The 13,481-nt window shown below is 41.1% G+C and overlaps 1 protein-coding gene across 5 annotated transcripts in view; it reads right to left on the minus strand.

Moving 5' to 3' along the window:
* Window positions 1-2,813: 2,813 nt before the first annotated feature.
* epha3 (eph receptor A3) overlaps window positions 2,814-13,481 on the minus strand; it is a 128,986-nt gene continuing 118,318 nt past the window's right edge. For 3 of the 5 annotated variants that reach the window (XM_071504008.1, XM_071504350.1, XM_071504081.1), the window contains 2 exons: window positions 11,036-11,191; window positions 2,814-5,601 (listed from right to left, as the gene is read on the minus strand). In XM_071504008.1, the coding sequence (XP_071360109.1) occupies window positions 5,496-5,601; window positions 11,036-11,191 (262 nt within the window). In that variant the 3' untranslated portion in view covers window positions 2,814-5,495. Of the gene's footprint in view, window positions 5,602-7,218; window positions 7,337-11,035; window positions 11,192-13,481 lie in introns of all 5 variants that reach the window. The other 2 variants (XM_071504259.1, XM_071504168.1) reach the window with 2 other exon arrangements.

The following is a 13,481-nucleotide window of genomic DNA, read 5'->3' on the forward strand; positions in this document are numbered from 1 at the left end:
CCCAAGTGAGTTTGAATCACTATCTAAGATTGTAAATTCCATTTGTATACCTGACAGTTTATTAACACACAAATGTCAAGCAGCTGCAAGAAGGCAGAAGCTTTTGTCATGTCAGACTTTTAAATGAGGGCATGTGCTATTTCCTGAAGGCAGTACACACCAGCGTTAACTCGATTCATATCGAACTCACAAAAATACCAGTGTTGAAGATTAGTTTGTTCATTTTTGGCCAGTGCTATTGTGAGAGCTTAGTGCTCCCTGCAATGTAATGCAATGTGTACATACAGCATCCTCTTATTGTCAACCCTGCCTTGCTTCATGTGTTCATGCACATTCTGTACAACCCTGGAGGGACAATGCTTTAATTCTTCCACAGTCTACTGCTGCAGACAGATAAACATGTGTGCAACAAACATAATTAACCCATGATATCCTGTTCCTCTGTCAGTGAACTATGGACCCAGTGAGTGAGCTTACGAGAATAACATCCTCACAACAGACAACAGCAGTGGGGATGAACGGAGCATTGAGTTTGCAGGGGTGTCAGGGCCTTCAAAGCAGCTGCACACAGCTGCAGGCCAGTTTTCAGCAAGAACTGAGAAGGAAGAGAGAGAGAGGTGATTGACACATGTAGCTAGAGAACAGGCCTCAATGGGAGGAGACACCTCTACAAGGGGAGGGTGGGATATAGGCCATCAGGTACATTTCCATTAACTGTATTTAAGTGACTAAACAACACGTCTTACATCGTCTAAGTTAGAGTAAGTGAATACCTTGAATAGCTTGTGATTGTGTCTTTCTTTTGCTCTTTTTCCTGTCTTTGCTGTGTATACATGCAGGTGATCAAGGAGATGGTTGTACAGTGTTTATACAACTAAGATTCAAGTGGAAGACCAATATCATTTATGGTTTTGTGACATATAGAAACAGTGTTGGTTGTCAGAAATCTGGAAAATGGAGCGATGTCTTATTGCAGAGCTGTATTTTTAGTGACTGCATATTACCACTGTCCAAAGTTGGAAATCAATTTTACACACCAAGACTTTGTTTTCTCATTATCATTCCTCTCCAAGTGGAACTGTGCTTTCTTTATCTGTAGCAGCTAGGGGAGCGCATTTCAACAGGCTAGCAGGATGATGAATGGCGCTGGTTAATCTACTGCTGCGTTATTGTGTTATCGTGTGCCATTGTTGCCAAAGTTCTTATCTTCTTGGACTGAAATGACAGACTTCACACTTCCAACACACCTGCCTTCTACCCTCCTCTCTACGGTTTCATCTCCCCCACTTCCATCCTCCTTTTGCCTATCCCATCACCCCCGTGTGTTCGGGACCATGGAGGTTTTATAGATAAAAAACAAGGCTGAATTGGTGGCATTGTCAAGCATACTGTGTTCATTGTTCCTTGTCTTGGGGAGGGCGATGTCCTGTTTTCTTTCTGTGCACATCTGCGTTGGAGCATCTGGATAGTGTCAGCCTTTCAACATTGAGCCGAGCAACCATCACTCTTTCCCCTCTCTGACACATCTCATCTCCTCCCAGTCAGCAAATAGTAGAGAAAGAGCAGATCTTCCACATTAAAATCATGCAACAAATCGGCTCTAACCATGCGTGATTGGAAACAAGATGCTTTATTAGATGTAGCCAAGGAAATAAGCAGCTGGCTGCATGGTGGACAGGATTAGAAACAGAGGCTGAGGTGGATAAATTGGAAGCTGGTTAACAGATGTGGGAAGATTTGTGGACAAAGTATAGTTCGGTCCAAACACATAGAATGAAAAGTGTCTTATGACAGTCTATAGCGTATCCTGACAGAACTGATACTGGACAGTAATGCAAAGCCCCAAATTACATTAAATGATAATGTTTTTAAATATTCACTCACAAATTTGAAAAGTTTGTTATATTGCAGTGAGCTCAAATAGCAACTATGGGCATGATATGGTAATGGTTAGAAAGAAATTGTGGCTATGGCAAATACAAAACTGGTTGAAGTATCAAAAAAGCTCTTGTTTAAGTCCTGGCATGCCAATATCAAAATAAAACAATTTTATCAAATTATAATTTCCTTTTCATCTCCCATTTGTGTGTGACATAAAGTTTAATTCCAGGCTTACATATCTTCATTTTCTTCTTGCATAAAAATGCAATATCACTGTTTAATTACCAAATTTTTATCCTATTTCTAATCAAAATAAGATATCAATGCCACATTACCTTGAAAAACCTCGAATTCTGACTTTATCCCAGAAATTCTAAAAAAAAAAAAAATCACATTCCGTTTACATTCCATAAAGGACTGTCCCAGGCCTCTTTTATGAAAATTGTCAAAGCTATCCATCAAAACCGCTGTTCACGTTGAAATATCCAGGTAGCAAAAGTTGTTTGCAAATTGAGATGCAGTAGTCTAGACAGTATGATAGTCCATACAAATTTAACCACACTTACAGGAAACTCATATTACATAAAAGCCTAAACACTTTTGGCAAATTTTGGTTAGAGTTCATTGATGGCGAAGACCCTTGGTCATGAATGACCTTTCTATGGACTCCTCTGTTATTTGAAACATCTGTCCTGTACTATACATGAGGCTTTTCTTCCTCTTTTATCCTGAAGGCGAGATGTGCCAACAGACTGATCTATGGAATTTAAAATAAAAAAGATGACCGCTGAGTTACGAGGGTTTCACTTCCACTTGTGATCTTAAAGACATATGGGAATATGCTTACAGTTAAAAGAAAAGCCAAAATTTAGTGTCGGGTCTGTGACATCATCAAGTGATAAAATAAAAACACGGGAACAGGTCTATCATCATCCATTTTTTGGAAAATATTTTGCGAATATTTATTATAAAAATATAAATGTTTCCACTACAAATCATTTTACAATTAGTAGACAAGGCCATCTACATTTGCACACGTAAACTCTCACACAGACACACGGGTCAGTCTTGAGACAGAAAATGAGGGATCTGGATATAGGGTGCATAACAGTATTGCTCTCTCAGATGTCCCAGGTTTATAAAGTAAGTCAAAAACCAAAACACAGATAGCACTGACACATAATTTACTGTATGCTACAAAAAAGACATCAACATTGCGCTGTATAATGTTAATAAATAAATAATAACGTAATCATAATTGTCTTTTTATTGTAGAAAAAAAACAAACAAAGCTGACAATTATAATTCAAAATAAGATAAAATATAATACAGATGATTTTTGTCTCTTTTTTTAATTAAAATGTTGCACAATTTTTTTTTTTTATTTGTTCTTTTATACATACAAACATTTTTACAAAGAGGGATGGCCATGTACATATAGTGGGATCTGTAGCGCTAGTTGCTATCATTACGATGGTTTACATTATGTACATGCTAACTAGAACACATAGCAGCAACAGCAGCATCCACAGGTAGACCAAGTAATAGAGGACCAACTGATACACTGAACAGGGCTGGGTTTCCCAAAAGCACCAAAAAAATCACCCCTGTCCATTAGTCTATAGCCAAAGGCAATAACATTTCCATTCAAAGTGCTCAAATATTGTGTACTAAGTGCTGAGAACAAGCTTAAGGATAGCATCCTCGTGGTTAAATATTACCCATCCGACAGGACAAAGTACCAAAGTGCCAGTTTAGAAATACTGGGTATGTGTTGCACTGAGGGACTGACTGGGTCATATCAAAGCAGGAGAGTTGCATCTTTAAGTATGTACTTCATTGTACAAAGGTCATCTAAGTTCTGCGGTGCCTTTAGGAAATCCCATCCTGATATATGATGTACTAGGATACTATCTCAGAAAGCAATTATCTCTTGGAAGAGTTGCATCTCTTTCAGGGCGTTACCTCACCTTGGGCGGTGATGGTAAACCCCATGCCCCTATACGAATACAGAAAAAAGACCAAGGCTTCGTTGAAAACAAATGAAAACTGGAGCGTTTTGCTTGGTGATCCCACCATGAACCAACCCGACACACAGCTACAGGAGGCACTCTACTTTTTGTATTTAACACACCAGGATTTATGGATTAAGAGCTAATTATAAACTAGATCAAAGTCCTTTTTTACAGCAAATTTCGGATCAAAGAAGAAAATGACAGATCCCATGTGGCTTTTGTTAATAAGTTATGGATTCAGACCAAAGCAAACAGACTATAGGTTTACAACACTGTCAGAGAAGCGGTGTGATCTAAGCTGGCGGAACAGAGAATATATCTCACAGCTTGGAAAAGGAAATTATGCCTTGGCGTTGTGTGGGTGTGATGATGCTAACCTGTCTTACCTGAAGAAGAAACTCAAGTACAAACTCACTTCTAGTTTCAAACACTTCCGCAACACAACAATATCTGAGGCAGAGGCCTGGATGACACTGCTTCATCTTTAAGTTCTCTTTCCCCCTCTCGTAAATTTCTCTCTTGGCGCTTCGCTCTTTTCTCGTTCACGTCTATCATAACCTGGACTCTCAATTCCTGGCTCCGCTCCATCTCTCTATCTGTTTCCCCTTGTTAGAGAAAATAGAACAAAGAACGTATACATCCTGAGATTTCACACAAAGGGCACTGGGTTGAGGAACAGCACTAAAACTGTACAATATCTGTTCATAAGCACATAGAACATAGACGTCACCGTAAAAGAAAATCCTGTGTGTGTGAAGTGTGTTATGGCCCCTGTACCTTCAAAGCACAGCGTTCAATACATTATACATGTGACAGACTCATGGCTTCCATACTACAGACTATTTAACTGATTATCATAATTATTGCTTTTATGTGAAATGTCTACTGAATGCAAATGCTATAGGTTAGAGCTACAGAGTAAAATGGCTCGGTTATTGTCTTGGTGTGTCCATACCAGCTCAGCTCTCATGGATAGAGACAGGAAATGCAGGTAGTTACAAGAAAATCTCACGCTTCAGACTTCATTAGTCCAGAAAGGGTCCACCTCCAGGTGAGCTGCTGTTGTCTGCCATGCTCGTCTAACACAAGGCATCTCAGCCGTTTCACCGCCTCGTTCCACAGGCTGGTGGGAGGAGACTGTGAGCATGCCCGTCCCCTTTGAGCTGTAAAGGGAAGGCTATGCTATCCAGCTTAGCCAGTATGGGAGAGCTCCAGCTTTTATGTTAGTCCAGTCCTTGCCCTGTATCCCGGTCCAGTCCCAGTTTGAATCACTGACCAGGTCTCACTGACCTCCTTGGCTCTCCTCTGCTCTCTCTACCCTCCTATTAGTCTGTAAGGCATCTCAACTTGGGCATGGAGGGATGGAGGTTTGAAGAGTCAGCCAATTAACCAGCTGGCAGATCTGGACTGAACTCTTCCTGTTTCTCTGTCAGGACTTGATATCGTCTTTCAACGAAACAATGAAAGCCCTCATCTGAATCCTATGTTCCCCCCACCCTCCCATTTCCATCAGTTTCTAGCTTGGATACGCAGCCACTGTGTTAGAGTGCAATTAGCAACCACAGTCTGTTAACACAGACGGAAAGACAGGTTCATTTTTTAAACAGGTACTGGGCCATTCTTGGTGTGGGAATCTAGGGCTTTGAGGCTGCTCACGATCTTCTTCTGCGGTCCTACGATAGTCACTCCAACCTTTTTCAGATCCCTGGTTTGTGAAGGAGAGAGAGAGAGAGAGAGAGAGAGAGAGAAGAAAGGGTGGAGATGGTTGAACATGAGACACAGTCAGAGAGAGATGACAGAGGGAAAAATGGGGAGAGAAAAATATGTGTGTTAGCGATGCAGGACGTGACACTCATGTGGCATTTAATGACATGCTCCCAGTGCTGCTCCCTTCACTTTCCCATGCAGCTGTCATTCACAAAGGACTGCATTTCCCAGACGGCCACTGGGCTGCCACATCTCTGAAGGAGATATGTGTGTGTGTGTGTATGGGGAGGTGTATTGCTTCCATTCTCCATCACTAACAAACATGGGGGTGGGCCTGTGGGGCCACACTGACAGCTGCTATTATGACCCTGTCAGTGAAGGAAACAATTGCATGCAAGGGCCACAGCGGTAGAAAAGACCTAGTTTCTTGCATTGAACTGGATTTCTTTGACAGGGTAGGTATATGTGGAGAGGAGCAGCACTGGACCCGGCGCAGAATATAACACTCTGATTCAGATGTGTGTGTGTTAACTTGTTAATAGTCTCAGAGGCTCCTAAAAGATTAGTTACTGTTCATGCATTTAAGTGTAAGAAAAGACCGTTTGTTTAAATCATTTCGAGCTACAGTGTCAGTTTCACACGTGTTACGCATCATACACATCAAATACACACTGTAGTTAGTCAGCTTAATTCAGAGAACAAGCCACATTTGAAACATACAGTAACAACAACCCTGAAACGTGTAGTATATACCGAGCGTTACACACAGCATTGTTGATATTACAGTACACAAGAAGTCAAAGCACATTTTAAGAACCATCTCTTTTGCCCATCTAGTAACAATACTGCATTAGTAGAAGCTGTGGAGTTGCAGTTGGAGCAGAGACATTTCCACAACAAACACTTTCAGTCTTTAAGATGTTGTATGTGTTATTGAAAAATATCACAGTTAGGTTTTTATTATTTGCAAGCATAAGATTTAGTTTGCCAGAGCAGCCAAAACACATTTAGAAAAGAAAAGAGATTTAGAAACTTTTCAACCACCCAGAAAAATCACAGACTTTCACTTTGTGTCACAATATAAAGGGATAGTTAACTCAATCCAAGTAATGCTTTTGAATGTGAACTTTACAATTTATTGAGTATTTCCCTTAAGTTTAAAATAAACAAAATAAAGCACAATAGCTCAGTTTCCATCCACACATTAGCAACGCAATATTTTTTGTGCAATAACCAGCGTACAATAACAGTAAACAGAAAACCTGTCATATAATCTTCTCAATATTTTGACAAACATCATAATAAATCCAAATGCCATTAAAGACATAGCATCATAGCATCATCAGCAACAGTCCTGAGAACACATGCGGTGTGTGCATCAGAAAATTCAAAATGTTCATTTGTGTTTTGGCAGATTGAAATATTAGGACTTGTAGTTTGTTTTACTTTTGTTCATAGTTACAGCTTATGGTGGCTTGGAAACATAGCTATTGAGTTGGCACTGAATATTAAGTAACTATCCCTTTACAAATCAGACAAGTGAAAGTCCATCAGTGGTTCTGGAGGTAGGTTACTGCTCCCAGGCGTGGGGCCTTGGCCCTCACCCTCCACCCACCATCCAGAGCCTGAGGAGGCGGAGAGGAGCTGGGCGTTAGAGAGTAGTGATCCCCATGGACGGCTCCCATTCTGGGCAAGTGGCGGGTGTGACGTGGACCTCCGTCAGAACCACTCTACTGAGACACAGCCAGGCCCGGCAACATTAACACACAAAACTGGAAATCATCAATGTTCCTTTTCTCTTGGAGGGTATCCAAAGCACATTTGTAGTTGTAATAAATCAGGCTACATGTGGATTTACCTATACAGTAGAAATTCATCATTTAAGAAGGAAGATACTCATAACTCAAAGAAAGTTACATTTATGACCTTGAAATATGCAAAAAAAATCTAATATTTATTGGTCCTAGTGGACAATGTTCTGCAAAAACAACTTTCAGCCAAAATCTACCATAAATCTGACAAATAATATATGATGCATAATAAATATGAATGTTAAAGTAATACATCTCAAAAGATTGTAAAGACAACATATTTTTCTATCACTATGATATAGAAAAATATGCGTTGAAAGAGCAGTGTTAAGTTGCAAAGTAATATAATGTAATAAAATAAGGAGATGAACGCCCTTTATTTATTGAAGATGTTCTTTAACTCAGCCAAAAAGTGTGCAATGCGCTGTTCTAGCTTCATTTTAGCTACATTTATAGCATTATAGCTACATCTGAAACACTGACATGCAAATAATTAATCTCTGATGTGCCTCAGTGCTGCTGTATCGAAATGTGTTGTCATCTTTTCAAAAACTGGGTTAGACAATTTTAAGCCACTAAACTCTCTTCATGACACAAGCAGTGATGAGTGACAATGAGTTTTTCCCACATCTTAATCAGTCGGGACTTTTTTATGTCAGGAAAGCCGCATGAATCAACTCAAGAACAGACAGTAAAGATGAAATAACAATACAATAAACGACTACAACATAAGCACATGAGACATGATTACAAATCAGAACCAGAGATACATAGTCAGCATATAGACACACACACACACACACACACACACACACACACACACACACACACACACACACACACACACACACACACACCATTGCACAAGACAGATTAGCAGTTGAAAGTTTCCTTCTGCAGTGTGTCACATTGTTGACTCAATAATTCCCATCATCCCACAGCAATACCTCTGCTGGGTAATGTTTTGTCTCTAGTTTGGTTAGCAGTGAATCCTGCTGTAAATTAGTTTGCCATGAACAGAACCCAAACAAACATAACCACTGTATCAACTTACAAACACACATGGGCACAAGTGATTGTCTCATTTGTGGTGTCACTTTTTGAGTTGCTGAAAGAAAGGGGATGCTGAGTAAAGTTAGGGTATGACGGTGTTTTCTCAGCCTGTACCACAGAGGATTGATAGTCCTGGCCTGATTTGCACAGGAGCGCAAAGCCCTTGTATAGACTCTGAATACGTACAGACTACCAGCTTTGAAATTTATCACCTTATTAACTGACTGTTATCAGTTGCAGTCAGGGGCATAAACATGTGAGTTAGTAGGGGCCTACTCCACCTCCTAGTTGCCTCAATAGGCTGTTATCATGTGCCGAGCCTTGGTAATCATGGTTACAATCATAAACATAGAGCAAACCAGGTTTAAGTTAAACTACTTATTACAAACAGCGGTTTGCCGTATGAAAGTCAGATGACATCACCAACTTCACCTCACATTTGCTCCTGTCACAATTACTTTGGCTGCTAGAGGTTACCTAATTATAAAATGTATTTAGCTGCTTGGATAGACCTCTGGTAGGTTGCAGTTTGCCCCTTCTGAAGCATAATCATCCCAACTGATAACCACCATTTAACGGGGTAGTAAGATTCATAGTGGGTGACTGTACTGTTTGGTTATGCACGAAATTGTTGTGTTTTGTTTCGACTACTTTCCTTTGTCCAGCAGATTAGGTCAAGTTCATGACTTCCTTAATCAAATAGCTGAAATGAACTGTGCATGCACTCTGTCCAGATGAAGAAAATAGTCCAAATGATGGGGTATTTCCTCGTCAGACTGTCCTGTCCTGCCTTGAAAAGGAACTTCAATTACTCCAGCAGATGAGTCAGCATGCTGCAGCCAAGTATGATTACTGTTCCTTAGAGGTCACAGCATTGCCAAGCCTTGTGCTGAATATCAAGAACTAGATTAAGACTGTACAAATCAATAGAGCAATCTATACTGAGCAATGCATAGTCTCCACCAAGGCTGCTAGCCTCGTAGCTGAGCTAGCCTTGGATGTCTTAGCCAGTCTTCAGTGGATTAATACTGCAGTGATCCAATTTAGCACCTAACCACAGAAAAAACCTTGTAGACCAATATGATTTCTTCAGTACAAGATTACTCTGCTGCGGTTCGTCTGTGATGTATTTTTCTATATACCTAATGTGGAGTTCAACTTACTCTGCAGTGAGAGCTTTTCTGTTTTGTTGACTGAAGAGAACTTTTCATTAATTACAGGTATTCGTGGATTAAATTGCATGAGAAATGCCTGGAGAGAAAGAATGCGTCCCTGTGCTGCACCCCTGAGACAAGAGACGGGGAAACAGAGAAAATAAGCTGAGAAAGAATGAGACAGAAATCAACACTATAAAGCTTGGAATCTAAATTATGTCTTCTCCGCGTCTTCTTTCTACCATCTCCAGCCCGACGCTGGTAATGACTGCTGGTGTGGCAAGTTTATAGACAGCAGTTAGAGCGAGCTGCAGCACTGACCACGCTTTCCCAACTGCCCCAGCTGCTGCCATCACCACAGTGAATGGCTGCCTTTGATCACATTAATTAGAAATGTCCAATTATTTACCCGGTCACATTCCACATCAATTAAAACAGCAGCGGGCCAACAGTGCAACAGAGGAAGAGGAAGAGAGAGAGAGAGTGAGCGAGAACATCTCTGCACTTTCCATTTACAAAAAAGAAAAACAGCAAAAAGGTTGAAAAAAATATTCAGGTGTCCTTGATTTTCTCAAGTAGCCACACTCTGAACTGTAAGTCTGAAGGTTTGCTCATCATTATAATCTCCCAGTCTATTATCACTGTGCTTGGGATTCATAATTCCTTTCAGCCTGCCAGTACAGGGCTCCAGCCAGAACCTGATCCACCATGTCAGAACCTTTTTTTCAGTCTGAGGATAAAAATATGTGCTCTTGCGAATAAGCTGTATATGAACATATAGTTTTGAAGATATTCTAAAGTGAGCATATATCTGAGGATTGATGGAACAACGACTGATCGCATGCTATCATATGGTCAGTGTGACCCAGGTCAGTGCTCAACCTAGAGAGAACATAAAGCAGTGTCTTGCAGTGTGAGCTCTCCACACTGGAGAGTGACATATCCTTGCATACCTGTTTGACAGCTATGCCATTATTTTTCTCTTAAAGGTCTCTCTCCACTCTTTTATCTTGCCAAATCTCGCCTCTCATTCCCACTCAGAATAGTTTGTCTCTTGCTCCCTCATGGAACTCACAGCTCACTCTCGCTCTCTCCCTCTGTCTGTTTTCCGTCTCTCTATTTATCTCTCTTTTCACACTCTCACCTTCTCCCACTGTGGTCATACTTGCAACACTGAGAGCGTGGCTAAAGGCCTGTCATTATGAGTTACCATGAGTCTCATCTGGACACTTTTAGTAATGGCTCTATAGCTTTCTTTACTTGCTGAGAACAAGCGTGTGTGTGTGTTTGTGTGTGTGTTCTTCACCAAGAGCCTCTTCAAATTCCTGGGCCTTGCCACGGGTACTGGATCCCTGTAGTGACATGAATAGGCAGAGAAGCCTAATGTGTGTGTCTGCGTGTGTTGTTGCCTTACTCTGTGGAGGTCTTGGCCAGGGTGTCACAGGAGCTGTAGCTGACCCCAGAGAAGGCCTCCTTGCAGGGTAAGGTCCTCATTCCATCCATCCAGTCACCCATCGTCCCCATGGAGGGAGCCTCTGAACTGCTCCGGTCCAGCAACAAGTTGGCCGGCCTGAGAAGAGGGAGAGGAAGAAGTGACATCAATTAATAGTCAAGGAAGAGACCAATTTCTTTGAGTAATGGCCTGTAACATTGTCATGTAGTAAAACAACATAAGCATAGTTTCAGGAACACAAGGCCATTAGCACCACCCAGATCACCAGCTGACAGTCTAATCTTATTGCTACTGCAGCTGCCATCTGCCTTTCAGTTAACCACAGCTTGTGGAGGGGAAACTGTGCTATGACTATGTGAATCTAGAGTATCTACGCAGTATGCACAGAGGTGATATTTAGTGCCTTGGCACTGAACTCGTCCCCTGAAGCATACACCAAGTGAGCACAGAGCAGAATGGGGAGTGACAAAAATAATCCTGCACCCCCCCCCCCCCCCCAAAAGGACTCAGAGCCTACAGGTGGACACTAGGAGGGGAACAGGGTTTATGTAATGGTACATGAGCAGCAGCAGCAGTAGCCTGTGCACTACACTTGATAAAAATGTATCTTGGTTGAGGACATAGCAGTGAAAGTGGGAATGGGGAGTAATTATATTCGCTTCTATTTTAATGAGTGGTTTATGCATTTTAATATACATAGTATGTTATGAATTAACAGTAAAAAAAACCACACTTCTCAATTTGACAGAGCAGCACACACACACACACAGACACACACACACACAGGCCCTCTGTGTCTGTTGCATACACTAAACCTGCACGGTGCCTTTGGGCTTTCAGTACAGGGGGGAAATCAAACCGTCACACAAAATATTTCCATAATGTTTTTAACATATTCAAGAACAAGATTACCAACAAAAGCAGCATCGGTTTCTGTCTAATTTCATTACAGTTTCCTGCAGTACATGTACCATGCGGCGAAATGCAATATTGGATTTGATTAGACTTGATGGCTTCAATTGGATCAAATCAAATTAAATGCACTGCGTTGGGCTTTAGAGTGCTCAGTCAACAGTAGAGGGTGGAGGAAAGGCTGCAGGCGCTGCTCTGACTAGCTCTGATTGATGTTTGCCGGAGAAGGGGGAAGAGGAAGGACGAGAGAGGTGGAAAGACATGCACAGAGCAAGAGAGGAAGTATTAGAGCTGGAGAGTGTGCGGGCAGACTCCTTTACCAGTGTCTAATCTCTGATATCACAACTGATGCTGTGTTTTATACATATGTGGTTGATTCTGTTGTGAAACCTGATCACATCAAGGCAGGAAATGGAAAACTAGGTCAAAGCAGATTAGGGTCAAACTGGACCTCAAAACACAATGATCAATCAAACAATGGCCCTCGATCGCTTTGTGTGTTTATTGCTGAATTTGTGAGCAGCATTCATAACTAGGTTGAAAAGCCACTCTGTTTTGTATAAGGACACGCTGCACCTGTCTTGCAGATTAGACAAAGGCACCTGCGTCAAGAGAGGCACAAACACACTTGCATATACACAAGGGAATAGAGCCTGGAGGACAGGACAGGACAGAAAAAGCATCATTCTCCCTGAGGGAATACTATTCATAGCTTTGTAAATAAACTCGTCAGAATACCAGGAACTGGACTGGCAGGGAGGTTTGGAGCCACTGTGAGTCTGTGTGTGTGAAAATCTGGAAAATATTACCTAAAATTAGGACACCTGCAGGGAATATGGAACATTTAAATTCACAAAAAAAATGTTTTGCATTAAAAAAGTTTTACAGTGTTTGTACTGTTATTATATTTCGTTAAGTAGCCTTTTATAAAAGTGTTTTCTTTCTTTTCAATGGATGATCATCTGTGAGGTTGGAGACGGGACATATCTTGTTGCACTGGTACACTAGAATTATTTCCTTTTCATCCTGATATGATGTATTTAAAAAATACAATCAAAAGCATTTGCAATAGATCGTCAAGCTTCCGTCAGGCAACAATGTCAAAAACACCACAATGAGCCAACAAAAGTGAGATGACATCTCCAACAGAGACAGGAAAAAAAGGAAGAAAAAAATGGGAGAAAAAAGATGCATTTGAGGCGGTGGAGTGGGTGTTGTTACAAAGATTGAGTCTTTTCCTGCCAGATCAGAGGCCTGTCAAAATGCTAAGGGTCCCCCAGGACCCCCTGGAGAGACTGGTTCGTAGGAAAAGGAGGGGAATTGAGGACTTGACGGTGGGGGTGGTTTGCATGAGGGGAAAAGAAGGAAGTCTGTAAATCTCCCTGAGAGGACATTAATAATTTTTTAATGAGGAAAAAAAATGCAGAAATGCAGTTACTATTATATGTTGTTAATGTAGCGTAAATGAATGATTATGAGGGTGGTGACTGATTAA

Source organism: Trachinotus anak, unplaced genomic scaffold, assembly GCF_046630095.1.
Source record: "Trachinotus anak isolate AG129_WGS33_773 ecotype Australia unplaced genomic scaffold, CSIRO_AGI_Tana_v1 ptg000001l, whole genome shotgun sequence".
In the NCBI taxonomy this organism is placed as follows: domain Eukaryota; kingdom Metazoa; phylum Chordata; class Actinopteri; order Carangiformes; family Carangidae; genus Trachinotus; species Trachinotus anak.